The sequence below is a fragment of the Pecten maximus genome, unplaced genomic scaffold (assembly GCF_902652985.1).
Source record: "Pecten maximus unplaced genomic scaffold, xPecMax1.1, whole genome shotgun sequence".
Taxonomy (NCBI): Eukaryota; Metazoa; Mollusca; class Bivalvia; order Pectinida; family Pectinidae; genus Pecten; species Pecten maximus.
In genome coordinates, this window is record NW_022982666.1 from 1 (window position 1) to 18,463 (window position 18,463).

Sequence of the window (18,463 nt, forward strand, 5' to 3'; positions counted from 1 at the left end):
ATACATAAAATAATACACACGGTGTGAAAACGTAAATTTTTTTCTCTATTCCACTGCGCCTCCGTGTCCCTGTATTACTAGGCTCCTAATCACGTGCTTTCATTCTACAAACTAAAAAATAAACATTTGAAGAACGAAGATATACCCACGCGTTTGTTTTATCAGGCATTGAAGGTCACCACGCCTACAAATGTTAAACCCCGTTGGAATTTTGTAATCTAAGACCCAGACTTGTTCCTGTTTGTCTGTTTGTAACATTGAAAACTATCGCTATGCACCCACAGCCACTGCTGTGGTTTATAATATGACGAGGAACATGTGTGAAGAGACGTATACATATGAGTCCGAATCACTTCCCCCATTCACACTCAATATCAGTCAAACGTAATTATCGACATTAACAGCACTCTCTTACACTCGGTATTATATACAACACAGCGTCAGCACCAGGATTATTGAGGGGTGTGTTCTATGACGTGTGTTCATCAAATGTAGCTTCCATAACAGAGACGTATAAGTGGGAGTTTAACACCCCCGATTGGTTTGCACTGTGGCCTTTGAAACGTTTTAGTGTAAACCTCTCTTATTCTTTTTTTCACGTTTAATGAATATATGACATTTGGGAGTGTGAAACATACACAATGTATCGTTTAAGTCTTTAGTGAAAGTATAAGCAAGGCATCTGCCTCCTGTAACATAAGCATGGACTCTAATCATCCACAGGGGGGTACGTCATATTGTGAAAACGGATATCTTACGATGATTCATAGATATTGTTCATTTGTCAAATGAGTATTTTAATCTACATCTCAAGTGATCATGAATGATTCTAAGCACAACTTTAATTTACATTACCGTGGTATTAATGTTTACATGTGATGCTTTAATATTACATGTTGTAAATATTATACATTGATAATGTCGCCCACATGGAAGAAGAGTCTTGTGACTCAATGTGTTATCGACTATCATCATCATCATTATTTCAATCTACATCTCTAGTGACCATGAATGATTTATTATTTTATTCTACATCTCAAGTGACCATAAATGATTCATTATTTTATTCTACATCTAAAGTGACCGTGTCTGGCTTCACACAGTAGTATCACATGGCAAAAGCTTAACTCATATAAAAACGTATTGCTTTTGAAAAACAAGGAGAGAATATCAATATTATGGTGACTCGTTCGGGCCAAATATCAAATCTAGCATTCTCGCGTTTTCGGCCTACGCGAGAATGCGAAAGAGCGAAAATGCGAGAATGCGAAAACGCGACGGCAAAACCGCAAGATTAGCCTCGCACTTTCGCCGTCGCGATTTCGCTCCCTCGCCGTCCCGTTTTCGCATTCTCGTATTTTCGACCAAATGTCGAGAGAGCACTAACGAGCCACCATACAATATGCAAGTGTGAGTGCAATGTGGAAGTCTGACTTCAATTCGTTAAAAAAATAGCAAAAAAAAATATGAAAACAAAAATAACAGATTAAATACACCACAGGTGCTCACTCAGTCAATACACACAATATGATGTGTAATAGGTGTATTGACAAACGATGCGAATACCTATGTATGTACAAGCCCGAAAAAAAAGTATTAAAAATTCTATGTTTTCTCTATCTGTCTATGACAACCGCCGAATACAAAATAGAAATATTCTCATTACAACAACCGCGGGATGATAAACGAATCCACCGGACATGTCATTGAACATCAAAGACGAACACTCTAATGTCGTATAAGGAAACACATAATTCCTCGGTGATATCATACTGTCAAAGGGCTGTGAAAGGGCTGTTAAAAAGACACGCCATGTAATGAATGAAATACTTTAAAAATGAATCTATATTTATCGAGAAATGTGTATAAACATCTGCCATCTACATGTTTCCTCTTTCTAGTTCAAGGAACCAAACGTAAGGATTTCCAGAAAGGAAGTTAGGGAAACCATAATTGGTCGGAACAAAAGTCCTATGCAATTTTAGTCTTTTGAAGAGGCTATAATAGTTTCATTATAAAAAGACAAAAATTCGATAAATGATAAAGACAGTTTTGAAGGACTACGGTATTGATTCTCATTATATCTTCATTAAGGTTTTCTAACATTTAACTTATTTTTGTAATTTGGTCATGATTTATATGTTATAAATCATAGTATTTAAAGTTTAAATACCACACAATACAAACAGTAAAACTTCCGTGTCCCGTGTTGTCGAAGAGACAGTTGTCGTTGTCAACAATATGATAATTGAAATAAGACAAATCTGCTACCATTGATCAATGTATAAGGTTCTACCTAACTTTTAAACATACAAAATACAAACTACAGAAACAAAATATGTCAATAAACTTACTTGTCAGATGTCAGGATCCATGAACAAATGGATACCATCTCAACGATCGGTTTTAAGGTTGATGCTCTGATAAATAAAAAAGCATGTTTTGAAAAACAACACATTATTAACATGATGTTGATAAGCGAGATGTAAATGACAAGAACAGGAAGTAGGGGGCATGTTTTATATATACATGTATCTACAACGACAAATGAGTAAAGAAATATTCCTAAGAGTACATTAGTGCATAAATGGAGCTCCAGCGGGTTCTTGAAGATAAACTCATGAAAATGGTAACATATCATTATGAGTCTGCTTGGCCGAAATACATGGAAATTGCTGACATTTGCTGACGTTGTATGGGGTAACAATGACATTTTTACAGTGATATTCGGTAAATTGACCTCCCTTACTGACGTCCATGCAAAATTCAGAGAGGGCATCAAACGTTGTACCTATTTAGAAGTATGTCCAATTACGGCATCTATAATACGGCAAATTCTTTGGTCACTATGTTTGCTGATTTCATCTGAAAAACTGGCGTAGGCTGAGTACTTTTGTGTAAATAACTATTTGTTGGGAATTAAAGGGCTACCTAAGTTGGAATAGGTATGATACAATAAAATATGTTTAATCAAAAATGTATATACTTAGGGTATTGTTGAAAACAAATCAAATGAAGAACTATTATATTTTAAAGTGACCTTTTGCTGAAAATCATTTCAGTGCCCCCGTATACAGGGTGTAAGAATGGCTCCTATCTTGTTGTATGGTCGCAAAAGGCGATTAAACAACTACAACTGTTTAGTCTTAAAAGTCTTTTTTTCTACTCCTGCTGAATGCTCAGTATTAAAGGGATGGGGCGACTGGTTCACTCATTGTCAATATAATGTGATCGAGTGGGTCGTCCTGCTGGGTGTCTTCGACAGGATATACTTCAGTGAGGTAGCACCATAAAGTCGACATCAGTTCCGCGCTATCACAAGGTGACAAACATACCGCAGCCTCCAAACACACACACTACACACATGTATTTCGCACACAGAAGGTCATGACCTTAGCTGTTAAACAATGCAAAACCAAACTGGTCATTTCAACCACATGTTATCATTATTTGGATATACCAAATAAGTATCTTGATAACTATTAACTGGACAGCGCCTAAAGTGTTTCTTCCCATCAAACACTAGAGTAAGCCTTGGCTTCCGGCGTGACGAGATATACATATCAATGGATGCTTAGTCATGTCTCTGTACTTCCTGGATGAGGAGAACGCCCAGATTAACTTACTCGTAATGATCGCTAATCTAAGGGCTTCTATTTTTACCGTAAGCCATTTGACAACGATATGTGTCTTTTAAATATGTGTTTGAAAACAGAATCATGTCAATAAAATATTGAAAAATATGATAAAAATGTTCTTCAGGAAAAATTATCCTTCAGTTAGCTGTATTGAGTCAATGCCGACCATTACTGCAGGGTATCTGCATGTCAAGGTATGACAGTATTTATAGATATACACAATGTATTATAATTATAGACATCTTGTTACTATGGTAAAAGAGGCATTTTTTTCATTATGGAAAAGATAAGTGTTTGAAATTACCGCGCATAAACTACATACGGTTTATAAAATATTGCTACTTTTAAAACTTATTTTTTGAATATTCTGTTTCCTAGTAGTTCCATACACAAGACCACGTGAGATGTGAGGACATCGCAACACTGCATCATCAACGTGCTGGAAAACTCGGTCTCTGCCGAAGACTTCCTCACATTAAAATTTAAGATTTAAGTTCAAAATACAAAATACACAACAGGTACAATGAAATGTTCATCCGAGATTATCTCTCCCTTGTTGTTTTGTAGGATATAAAAACGTATATGTACTCGAAAAAACTTTAAATGGCTTTAATTTGATAATTCAATCATCTTACAAATATATTACCTTGCTGAATAGAAGGCCAATATAAGAACCGGTTCCTGAGGTAGCCGTATATCTGCCCCAGCATCATCAACCCTAGTCTGTGAGATAGGGCGTGCTGTTATAGAACACATCTCTGATAAGGTCATCTAAACACTAGAGACAGAACATTTTAACATGACATGTCGGACTTTCTTGTTGCCTCCTATACTGAAGACCTGACATAGAAGTTCAGACATATTTTCCAGTTTGCGTTGTTTTCTGTTTCACAATTTACAACGAACAACCGGAATTGTTGATCTAAACATTATTTTCTTTTCAATATTATGAAAGCAGCGAAGTCGTGTAAAAAAAGTTCAATGTACAAAACATCTTAATTACATGCTCATCGAAGCACAGCTAGGCGTCTGCATCTGATTAGTATTATGAAAAAATACATATTAGCGCCTACTCCAACTACAGCGATCGGAGTAAGCCTTCTGTCAGATCATTATTGAAGAGGACTTTAGTGTATAAAAATGCTAATTGTTTTATGGATTTTGCTTTCAAAGTCAAACTCTTTTATGAAAACAAATCGAGTTAAATTTCCCTCGGGAAATCATGCTGAAATATGTTTAAATCTAATTTTTGCCATTCCAGGAAGAATAGCAACGTAATACTGGCTTCTTCTGTGTTCTTCATCGTTTTTGCGTGCACCTCGAATTCAAATCCAGTCTAACAATGCCGCTGGCGGCTAAATAGTTATGCTTGTCTTTACGATATCACGTAAAGGGGTAGTTTTACCTTTATACATACCGTGATGTGTAGCCACGACAAACCACACATATAAACGACGCCTTGTTTACTGTCTTCAAATGTCACTTTGTTGCCGTGAAAAGGTGACATTGACCATTCATTTTTAAATGTTTCTTTGATTCCGCGAAAAGACATAAGTCGTCATTCTTGTTCGATAGTTAGAGAGTTGTTTATCAAAGTACCATTTTATTTCGCACGGTACATATTGATGCTGGTAACGACATAAACGTGACCTTGAATGTTATTGTACACGAGAGCAAAACGACTTGATCTACAACGATTGTATTTGAAATACGTTACATAACTACTCGCGTTTGCATAATGTCCGCCCGGTTTAGTTATTTTCGCTTGTTGGTGAGTTATACCAAGAATTCCAATGTGAGCTCTATCGAGTTATTATCGTAAAGTTTCTGATTGAGAAAGCTGGTCTTCTCTTCCAGTAAATGGTTCGTTGGAATTTCAGTAATGTACTTCTGTATTTGAGACAGACTGATACCAGACGCCGTACCACAGCATTTATAATATGTATAAACTCACGGGTCCTTTGAGATCAACTAATAATATTTTCACACGAGTGCACGTCATTTTAATTTGATAAATATTCTAAACATTCATATGATTTGAGAACAATACATCCAGCTACAACTGACATGTAACATCCAGCTACAACTGACATGTAGGCTTATATGCTCATGGGTACCCGACATATTGTACAATGAAGGGCATCGCAATGCACTCTTGGGATATTGACATGCAGAGTTTTATAATTACGTTATTCCCCTCACAATGCCTGTATACATGTTCTGTCAACTATAATTACGTGTTAACTGAAATGTACTGATTATCAGCAGTAAACTCATTATCACCCGGTACTGTCTAAGGTCAGACAGGACGACATGCTGGGCCTCAATAAGGTAGATTATGTATGATTACATATATAACATTTTTACCTCAAGGGTTGTACCCACAGGATATCAACACCTTTCAATTCTAATTGAGAGGGGGCGCTAAGGGCTTAACATGTTCCTATACCATATTTACGCAAAGTTCTGCCAGCCCCCGATTATTTCTAATTGAAGAGTCATTTGATGTGCTGTGGGTGTTGGACCTTGTGGTTAATAGTGATCTGGGGGTCAGGCCTTGGGGTAAATTCATTCTGGGTTATAGGAGCGTGACAAGCTCCTGTATCTTAAAGCTTTTATACCTAACAGGTGACTGAGGAAACTCAGAGTAGGTCAAAACGAATGTCAAAATCTAGATGGGAACATGTAATAGCCCCATAATTCAATTAATTCCATAATGTTCTTAATGGATTTCAAGAGAACATAAAGAACAGGTGTTTGTACTGAAACGTGTCGATCTCCAAATGACTTTAAAATTAACAAATTCCTAATAACGATATATATCTCAACAACGACAATTATCTGATATGTTAGCTTTTATTTTGTTTTAATTTAATACCATAAACAATCCTTTGTGTAAAAAAAATTACAAAGCATTTCATAATATACTAAGTTAATACCAAGTATATTCAGTTTACCACAAGCTTTTTTGCTGACACTGCAGTCCCAATTATTCTGATGTTTTATCAACTTTTTTTTCTTATAATGATCTGGTGTCGATCATCCAATGCCACAATGATATAACAAAAAAATGATAAAACATGAGAATTATTTGGACTACTTACACAGTATAACTACATATTCAACACAATGCTGATCAGAAAACTGTTCTACAACTCATTAACAATAAAGAAGGCAAACTTGCATATTAGCTAATGTGTGTGTATATATATATACTTGTGCATTGTTACATAGATATTAAGTTATAATTGATTAGTACTGCACTATTGATATGAACTCATTACACTAACAACAAACAATAGCAATACTGTCAGAACAAAGAAACTAACATTCAACAATTCTACATTTCATACCTGTCTTACATTACTTTAACTTATCATTTAACATTTTTCTCAAAAGTCAGGCGTGTGACAAACACAATAATTCTAAGATTGACTTATTTTGTTTATTTATTTATTTTTTGTACTTTTAATGAACATTTTCTTCTGAAGTGTTAAATAAGCATTTTTATTCTAAAGTTTTATATCAGTAACTTTAAATTAAGCAGTCATTTGTTTGATTATTCTAACTGTATTGGTGTACAATATCCTATAAACAATCTACACAACACTTGACTTATGGTTAAATGCCCAAACAGGATATTCTTCATTTAGAATTGACAACATTCTGATCAATCAGAGTAATCTCCCTTTGTTGCATCGTGTAAGTGATTGCTTGACAAGTACTGCTTGTGGGGGCTGAGAATGACTAACACAGATTAAAACAATACCCGTAAATAAAGTATTTGGAAGATCACGTGACTAGCAACCCAGTAGGATATTAAGTAACATCATGGGTCACAGAACAGACCATGATCTGTGATCCTCCTAATGCTGACTAGCGTAATAACTACTGTATGATGTATTTATATTTGTATATTATTACCACATATCAGTGTTATTTACACGATTTCCTATATCTTAAAACTTCATTTGTATACAATGTATCAACGAATAGTAAATAGCTCAGTATTACATAGGTATATTGTTATTTTGATAAAATAAATCTTTAAATACTTTGTTTTATCAAATAAATTAAAACACTGTAGCTATTTCTTGAACCTTGAGAATACCCATATTAAAAACATCATTTTAAAAAGACACTTAAGTATTTCAAACCAAATCTAAAAGCAACAACTGATTCATACATGTAAAATCACTTCTGCATCTTGATTCATGTTTTAAAAGTGAGAATTTAAAAGTATTATCGGCACTATAAATGTTTAACAATAACAAAACATAATAACTTAACAACATTTAAGACATGGAATAAAATATTTGTAAAGAAAGTCTTATTTACATAACAGCAACATTCCAATAAACATGACTGACTATAAGCAAATGGCATACACCGAATTAAAATTAATGTTTTTCTAGTTTTCTTAGAGTATTTTGATCTCAAAATATAAAAATGTCTCATTCATAAAAAAATAAATACTTTTTATATGTAAATTCAGCACAGTCCTGTAAATCCTCATCTTTGACTATGAAGTGACCCACTTATCATCAGGAATCACACAGCGTTGTCACTGTGTTTGATACTGTAGTAGCTGACAGCTTGCTCTCATGTGCATGTGGCAGTAGGACTACTTCCTGTCGAATATGTTCATCAACTTCCTGTTCAAGGTTTGGGTTGTGTTCTATAAAGCTATCCCATGATGCTTTGCTGGTGTCTGACACAGTTGCTGTACTGCTAGAGGTCTTAATTGTCTCTATGGTATTGGGAATGTCCAGGTCCACATTATCAATGTTATAAATCTCCTGGAAGTTGTAGGTTTGGGAATTGTTTTCATCCTTGTAGTAATAAGCTATAGCAGACTCCATTTCATTGGAGATGTGGAGGCATTGTTCAAATGTGTCAAAGATGAGCTGGCAAGGGACATTTGAAGCCTGCAGCTGCTCCAAGTCAGTACTGATGGACACATTCTGGCCCCGCCCCTGTGACAGGAGCTCGATTCCATTCATATCCATGTGCTCCATTCGACCCTCAAGGCTACGTAAAGATTGAATAGAGTTTGGACGATCAGTTTCAAAATCAACAGCGAATCCAATGTTGAGGTTACGGACAATTGGTTCCTCAGGAACAGGTAGGAAGTGATCATTGGATGCAAGAGCTCTCTCGATGTCCCCACCACTAGGATAATTCACCTCCGTTATTGCCAGCTGACAAGTAAACCTGTTAAACAAGGACAAACTTTATCATAACAACAGAATCAGTATAAAATGTATTCTTACAGTACCGTAAATATCTGCAAATAACCCCCTTCTTTAACTTTACAGAACTAGTAAGCTAAGAGTGGTGAACAAATGCTCCCTGAATTTTATAACTAAATTTTTACGCGAATTTTATAACTAAATTTTTGCGCTAGAAAAGAAGTTTATTTGGGGATATATATGGTATTCTATCCTAGGATTCATTGCAAAAACACGCTGACATTTTTTTACACTGTAACTATGGTTACATTAGATCAAAAAATCAGACAGCACCGTTAAGTATGAAAAATAAGAATGGATCTGACAATTACTGACAACATAACAGCTTTACGATATTTTTTTATTGTGACACTGACATACAGTATAATATTATAACTGTGTTCTGTGTGAACACGTTTTCCAATTCAAAATAAAAAACACAAATTGGAAAATCTTTTTCTTCATTCTACATGTATTATAGAAGATTGCAAAAAAAAAAAAGATTTTTCTGCACAAAAGATTAAATTAATTTGAAATGTTTGATTTATAATGTATTTGTTGTGAACATTTATCAATATCAAATGTTATTTGTGCAGATACACTCACTGTTTTCATGGTAGATACAAAACCATGAAATACAACCAATTAAAGTCGAAATACTCTGCTGCTCAATGTTTTAAGTAACTAAAATTTTGCACATCAACAAACTCTTAATGTTGCAGAAACAAGGAAAGAAAATACCCTGTCACATTTCATGGTATACGACTGATGTAACGTTGACAACACGACTGTCTGTAATGGTGACTTACCTTGCTGTATACTTCCTACTGTGTCGAGATAAGTGGGATAACAAATACTGCAGGAGTTCTCTCCCTTCCACATACAAAGTCCGTACATCATTTGGCAGTGATGGTAAATACTGAAGTGCCCTACAGTCAAAAGAAATGTGTGAAAGTTTTAATTCTCCCATATAGAAATAGTGAATACAATTTTAGATAAAATCTTGACTGGCTATATTATTGTAGCTCTGAGAAAAGATTTTTTATGCATAATCAGTAAAAATGAAACTAAAGGAAATGGGATAATTAAAGGAATTGATTTGTACTAAACTATAACTTAAAAGTATCAAAAATGATATTAAAGAAAAGACTGTTATTTCATTCAAAGATATCAAGTCTATATAGAGAAGTATCAGCCATACCTTAGAACACACAACTGTTCGGCTCCAAAAAGACATTGCTACTTATTATAAAACCTACCACACATTGTAATATATAATTCACTCTTATAAAAACCTATCATTAACTCACAAAATCTCTTACAAAATCTTAAATATTCACCTTAGTGTGTAGGTATAGAGTATGTCCGCAGGCAGTATCCAGGGCGTACCCATGGCAAACAGTAGACGTAATGCTCGGTTCTGTCTTACACAACCAATAATTCCCTTGTTCATGGAATCAGTTGTCGCCTGAAAAGCTGGAAATTAGAAACAAAAATATTATGATCATGTGAAAATGTACATTGCTTACTGATAATGTATATATCATTTGAAGCTAATCAGAACTTTTTATAAGCTATCAGGAATTCTCAAAACCCCAACGTATACACAACTACCTTAGTACATGTATTAAAAATCCACATATCTAATTTTATCAAAACACTCTCAAAGTAATGAAGCTAAATGCATTTTATTAATGAGGACAACTGTTTCTGAAGTTAGTAAAATTAATATTCTAGACAAATTATCAATTACGCTGAAACCCTTTAGCATAAAATCACACATATTGTAAGATAATAGTTCTTTGTCATATATGTTTATTGATTTTGTATGAGCTAAACCCAAGGGTGAGTGTTCTATTGTGACATCTGGACAATGGTGTGAATAAATGACCACCAGACTGCCCCAAGGTCACACAACCAAACTGTCCAGGTAACGTTCACACCTAACATCCTGGTTACATGTATTGGACCAGGTATATACACCCACAGCTACAACTTGATCTAGGTCTGTATAAACACTGTATCCAGTGTATAACACCCACAGCTACAACTTGATCTAGGTCTGTAAAAACACTGTATCCAGTGTATAACACCCACAGCTACAACTTGATCTAGGTCTGTAAAAACACTGTATCCAGTGTATAACACCCACAGCTACAACTTAAACACTGTATCCAGTGTATAACACGCACAGCTACAACTTGATCTAGGTTTGTAATACAGTGTATAAACACTGTATCCAGCGTATAACACCCACAGCTACAACTTAAACACTGTATCCAGTGTATAACACGCACAGCTACAACTTAAACACTGTATCCAGTGTATAACACGCACAGCTACAACTTAAACACTGTATCCAGTGTATAACACCCACAGCTACAACTTAAACACTGTATCCAGTGTATAACACCCACAGCTACAACTTAAACACTGTATCCAGTGTATAACACCCACAGCTACAACTTAAACACTGTATCCAGTGTATAACACGCACAGCTACAACTTGATCTAGGTCTGTACAAACACTGTATCCAGTGTATAACACCCACAGCTACAACTTAAACACTGTATCCAGTGTATAACACGCACAGCTACAACTTGATCTAGGTCTGTACAAACACTGTATCCAGTGTATAACACCCACAGCTACAACTTAAACACTGTATCCAGTGTATAACACCCACAGCTACAACTTAAACACTGTATCCAGTGTATAACACCCACAGCTACAACTTAAACACTGTATCCAGTGTATAACACCCACAGCTACAACTTAAACACTGTATCCAGTGTATAACACCCACAGCTACAACTTAAACACTGTATCCAGTGTATAACACCCACAGCTACAACTTAAACACTGTATCCAGTGTATAACACCCACAGCTACAACTTAAACACTGTATCCAGTGTATAACACCCACAGCTACAACTTAAACACTGTATCCAGTGTATAACACCCACAGCTACAACTTAAACACTGTATCCAGTGTATAACACCCACAGCTACAACTTAAACACTGTATCCAGTGTATAACACCCACAGCTACAACTTAAACACTGTATCCAGTGTATAACACCCACAGCTACAACTTAAACACTGTATCCAGTGTATAACACCCACAGCTACAACTTAAACACTGTATCCAGTGTATAACACCCACAGCTACAACTTGATCTAGGTCTGTAATACAGTGTATATACACTCACAGCTACAACGTGATCTAGGTCTGTATAAACACTGTATCCAGTGTATAACACGCACAGCTACAACTTGATCTAGGTCTGTATAAACACTGTATCCAGTGTATAACACCCACAGCTACAACTTGATCTAGGTCTGTATAAACACTGTATCCAGTGTATAACACGCACAGCTACAACTTGATCTAGGTCTGTATAAACACTGTATCCAGTGTATAACACCCACAGCTACAACTTGATCTAGGTTTGTAATACAGTGTATAAACACTGTATCCAGCGTATAAAACTCACAGCTACAACTTGATCTAGGTTTGTAATACAGTGTATAAACACTGTATCCAGTGTATAACACTCACAGCTACAACTTGATCTAGGTCTGTACAAACACTGTATCCAGTGTATAACACTCACAGCTACAACTTGATCTAGGTCTGTACAAACACTGTATCCAGTGTATAAAACTCACAGCTACATCTTCATCTAGGTCTGTACAAACACTGTATCCAGTGTATAACACGCACAGCTACAACTTGATCTAGGTCTGTAATACAGTGTATAAACACTGTATCCAGCGTATAAAACTCACAGCTACATCTTCATCTAGGTCTGTACAAACACTGTATCCAGTGTATAAAACTCACAGCTACATCTTCATCTAGGTCTGTACAAACACTGTATCCAGTGTATAACACGCACAGCTACAACTTGATCTAGGTCTGTATAAACACTGTATCCAGCGTATAAAACTCACAGCTACATCTTCATCTAGGTCTGTACAAACACTGTATCCAGTGTATAACACGCACAGCTACAACTTGATCTAGGTCTGTACAAACACTGTATCCAGTGTATAACACTCACAGCTACAACTTGATCTAGGTCTGTACAAACACTGTATCCAGTGTATAACACTCACAGCTACAACTTGATCTAGGTCTGTACAAACACTGTATCCAGTGTATAACACTCACAGCTACAACTTGATCTAGGTCTGTACAAACACTGTATCCAGTGTATAACACTCACAGCTACAACTTGATCTAGGTCTGTACAAACACTGTATCCAGTGTATAACACTCACAGCTACAACTTCAGCTAGGTCTGTACAAACACTGTATCCAGTGTATAACACTCACAGCTACAACTTGATCTAGGTCTGTATAAACACTGTATCCAGTGTATAACACTCACAGCTACAACTTGATCTAGGTCTGTACAAACACTGTATCCAGTGTATAACACTCACAGCTACAACTTGATCTAGGTCTGTATAAACACTGTATCCAGTGTATAACACTCACAGCTACAACTTGATCTAGGTCTGTATAAACACTGTATCCAGTGTATAACACGCACAGCTACAACTTGATCTAGGTCTGTAATACATTGTATAAACACTCTATCCAGTGTATAACACTCACAGCTACAACTTGATCTAGGTCTGTACAAACACTGTATCCAGTGTATAAAACTCACAGCTACAACTTGATCTAGGTCTGTATAAACACTGTATCCAGTGTATAACACGCACAGCTACAACTTGATCTAGGTCTGTATAAACACTGTATCCAGTGTATAACACTCACAGCTACATCTTGATCTAGGTCTGTACAAACACTGTATCCAGTGTATAACACTCACAGCTACAACTTGATCTAGGTCTGTATAAACACTGTATCCAGTGTATAACACTCACAGCTACAACTTGATCTAGGTCTGTATAAACACTGTATCCAGTGTATAACACGCACAGCTACAACTTGATCTAGGTCTGTAATACATTGTATAAACACTCTATCCAGTGTATAACACTCACAGCTACAACTTGATCTAGGTCTGTACAAACACTGTATCCAGTGTATAAAACTCACAGCTACAACTTGATCTAGGTCTGTATAAACACTGTATCCAGTGTATAACACGCACAGCTACAACTTGATCTAGGTCTGTATAAACACTGTATCCAGTGTATAACACTCACAGCTACATCTTGATCTAGGTCTGTACAAACACTGTATCCAGTGTATAACACTCACAGCTAAAACTTGATCTAGGTCTGTAAAAACACTGTATCCAGTGTATAACACTCACAGCTACAACTTGATCTAGGTCTGTACAAACACTGTATCCAGTGTATAACACTCACAGCTAAAACTTGATCTAGGTCTGTATAAACACTGTATCCAGTGTATAACACTCACAGCTACATCTTGATCTAGGTCTGTACAAACACTGTATCCAGTGTATAACACTCACAGCTAAAACTTGATCTAGGTCTGTAAAAACACTGTATCCAGTGTATAACACTCACAGCTACATCTTGATCTAGGTCTGTACAAACACTGTATCCAGTGTATAACACTCACAGCTACAACTTGATCTAGGTCTGTATAAACACTGTATCCAGTGTATAACACTCACAGCTACATCTTGATCTAGGTCTGTATAAACACTGTATCCAGTGTATAACACTCACAGCTACATCTTGATCTAGGTCTGTATAAACACTGTATCCAGTGTATAACACTCACAGCTAAAACTTGATCTAGGTCTGTACAAACACTGTATCCAGTAGTGTATAACACTCACAGCTAAAACTTGATCTAGGTCTGTAAAAACACTGTATCCAGTGTATAACACTCACAGCTACAACTTGATCTAGGTCTGTATAAACACTATCCAGTGTATAACACGCACAGCTACAACTTGATCTAGGTCTGTATAAACACTGTATCCAGTGTATAACACGCACAGCTACAACTTGATCTAGGTCTGTATAAACACCATCCAGTGTATAAGCAATTGTTACAGATGCATTCTACCTGGCAATTTCTCAAAGACAGATGACAAAATGATGGACAAGAGGTGCCAGAAATAAGTCCCCAGGAGCCTTCAGCTCAGGTGACCTAAATATTAAAATTCTGTGTAATCTTACTGAAAAACAAGCTTTTCTCCGAATTTTGCTTCCTTTATATCTCAATTTTTCTACTGTCTGAAAAATCACAAATCGAGTTGTCCATGTCCATATATTTTATTCTGCCTGTATTTTTTTTTATGTTTTAGTTCCCCAACAAGACATTGAACAATAAATGCATATGTGAACACAAGAAAAACAGGTGTCCCTACAAAATATCCTGTGATAATTATTTTTAAAGTTTTCTATTAAGAACCGTGTACATACCTTTAACAACCGGTGCTGGCAGTGTGTCTATTAGTGCCACTTGAACCTTCTTTTTACAGTCGGTGCATTCTTCATCTTCCTCATGGTTCCCCTCACACACCTCGTCGATTTCTTCCTCCGAAGTTTCCTCTCCTGAAGACGATTCCTCCTCCAGATGGTCGTCAATTGCAGCTCCTGGCAGACTTTTGGATACCGAAACGATGGCTGATCGAACACTGAGGTGTCGTGTACAAGAAATCAGATCTGAAGTAATAAAGATTCATAGAAGAATGTTCAGCAGGGTTTTTATTTTATTACCTAATGATACTTTGTAATTGTTGTTATTAAAACATGAAGTCTTGTCACAATTTATAGAAATATTCATCACATATTCTCTCTCCTATTTATAGAAATATTCATCACATATTCTCTCTCCTATTTATAGAAATATTCATCACATATTCTCTCTCCTATTTATTGAAATATTCATCATATATTCTCTCTCCTATTTATAGAAATATTCATCATATATTCTCTCTCCTATTTATAGAAATATTCATCATATATTCTCTCTCCTATTTATTGAAATATTCATCATATATTCTCTCTCCTATTTATAGAAATATTCATCATATATTCTCTCTCCTATTTATAGAAATATTCATCACATATTCTCTCTCCTATTTATTGAAATATTCATCATATATTCTCTCTCCTATTTATTGAAATATTCGTCATATATTCTCTCTCCTATTTATTGAAATATTCATCATATATTCTCTCTCCTATTTATAGAAATATTCATCATATATTCTCTCTCCTATTTATAGAAATATTCATCATATATTCTCTCTCCTATTTATAGAAATATTCATCACATATTCTCTCTCCTATTTATTGAAATATTCATCACATATTCTCTCTCCTATTTATTGAAATATTCATCACATATTCTCTCTCCTATTTATTGAAATATTCATCATATATTCTCTCTCCTATTTATTGAAATATTCATCATATATTCTCTCTCCTATTTATTGAAATATTCATCATATATTCTCTCTCCTATTTATAGAAATATTCATCATATATTCTCTCTCCTATTTATAGAAATATTCATCACATATTCTCTCTCCTATTTATAGAAATATTCATCACATATTCTCTCTCCTATTTATTGAAATATTCATCATATATTCTCTCTCCTATTTATTGAAATATTCATCATATATTCTCTCTCCTATTTATTGAAATATTCATCATATATTCTCTCTCCTATTTATAGAAATATTCATCATATATTCTCTCTCCTATTTATAGAAATATTCATCATATATTCTCTCTCCTATTTATTGAAATATTCATCATATATTCTCTCTCCTATTTATAGAAATATTCATCATATATTCTCTCTCCTATTTATAGAAATATTCATCATTTATTACATTTTTACCAGTGAAATATCAAAAATTATTCATTCTATAAAAGTGATATTTTTCACTAGTGAAAAATATCATATTTATCACTAGTGAAAAATATCACTTTTGCTGATTTGACCAATCAAATTAATGATTAGAAAATACCAAAATAATTGACCAATCAGAAAGCCCGACATATATCTCAGAACCTGGACAGGGGGAACTACATGTTTTGTTTACAAATTATCGCTGTAGGCCTAGTTAGCATACGGGGTAGGTTTTTCGTTGATAAAAAATGCAATAAACAGAATATCTAACAGTGTCTTCAGTAATACCAAATATATTTCACTCGTGTGGCTAATATTTTGATATTTTTCACGAGTGCGCAGCACGAGTGAAAAATATCAAAATATTAGCCCCAATCGTGAAATATATTTGGTATTACTGTAAACACTGTTAGATATCCTCTATATATTCTCTCTCCTATTTATAGAAATATTCATCATATATTCTCTCTCCTATTTATTTTGATCTTTATGTAAATAAGGTATGGTTCCCATGTTGACTTGTGAAACAGATGGTTCTTCTTTTCAAAGTTTTGATTTCCAAATAGTATAGCCTTTTGATATACTTCAATAACTTTGATTTTACTGGTAATAAGAAACCCAGCAGATGTCATATGGACAGTAAACCAGTACCAAAGTAAACATGTTATTTCTTCTGCTTGGGTTATTTATCATTCTCATCTATATGTAGTGTTATATACACTTTGATAACAGGTCATATTAAACCTACATCATACATTTCTTAACAAGATGCTTAAAATCCCATACATCATTAATTACTGTATAACATGGAATGTTTGTATACTTTCTTACATGGTTTGGAGCTTCAAATCATTTCGTCGTACAAACTTTTGTGGTTAGCCAAGTCCGACAATAATATATCAATAATATATGCAACCATATTTGTTGTATTTATTATCGTAGTTTCATAACAACTATGAAACAGCAAAACTTTATACACAATGAATGTTTCTGTTACACAGTATATGGTGTCAGTGTGACAATTTTAAAACAATGAATGTTTAATGTTACACAGTATATTGTGTGACAATTTTAACCAGAACAAAGACTGGACAATTTGACAGTTTATTTATATGTACACTCACTGTTTCTCTGTAAAAACTTGAGACAATCATCGAAACCCTCCTGGCACATATCGCTGAGGATTTCCGGGTGGGGTGGAAAGAGTGCCCGGCTTATGCGATACAGATTATCACCAGAACACTGGAAGCTGGTGTTGGCCAGAGTGATGTGCATTAGGTTGGCTGACGGATCTCGGGGACATATGTCGCTCTCGCCACAAAACGGTGACACAGTGACTGTGTCATTGTTTAGTTGTGGGATATTGTCACTTAGACCACCGTCTACATACCTCTGCAAAGGAAACAAGATACATGTACCAACGTAGGTTATAGGAGCAACACAAAGAGAATACGGATATACATTTTTAATGTTCTACGTACACATTTTTACTTAAATTTTTACCTAACAAATTAAAAAGATTAACAAGGCCTATAATCTCGGCAAATGACATATAAACACTTACCTAGTTAATCAAACTAATAAAACAACAATAAAAACACTGTTTTAGTCTAATAATTACATTTTTCATGATAATCTAACATGTCCACATATTGGTAAAGATACTTTTATCACACACCTGCTCTTACTACTAAATATCAAATTATCAATCTGATTAAAATAAACTACACTCTGCTACATAAATTGATCAAGATATGATTCT

At 34.9% G+C, this 18,463-nt stretch overlaps 1 protein-coding gene across 1 annotated transcript; it reads right to left on the minus strand.

Moving 5' to 3' along the window:
- Positions 1–6,480: 6,480 nt before the first annotated feature.
- Positions 6,481–18,174, minus strand: LOC117320723 (patanin-like phospholipase domain-containing protein; the record flags this gene model as incomplete). Its single annotated transcript, XM_033875234.1, has 5 exons — positions 6,481–8,852; positions 9,679–9,798; positions 10,210–10,345; positions 15,258–15,500; positions 17,826–18,174. Coding segments are annotated over 5 exons (1,518 nt in total), but the record flags the coding sequence as incomplete, so codon positions are not given.
- Positions 18,175–18,463: the final 289 nt, after the last annotated feature.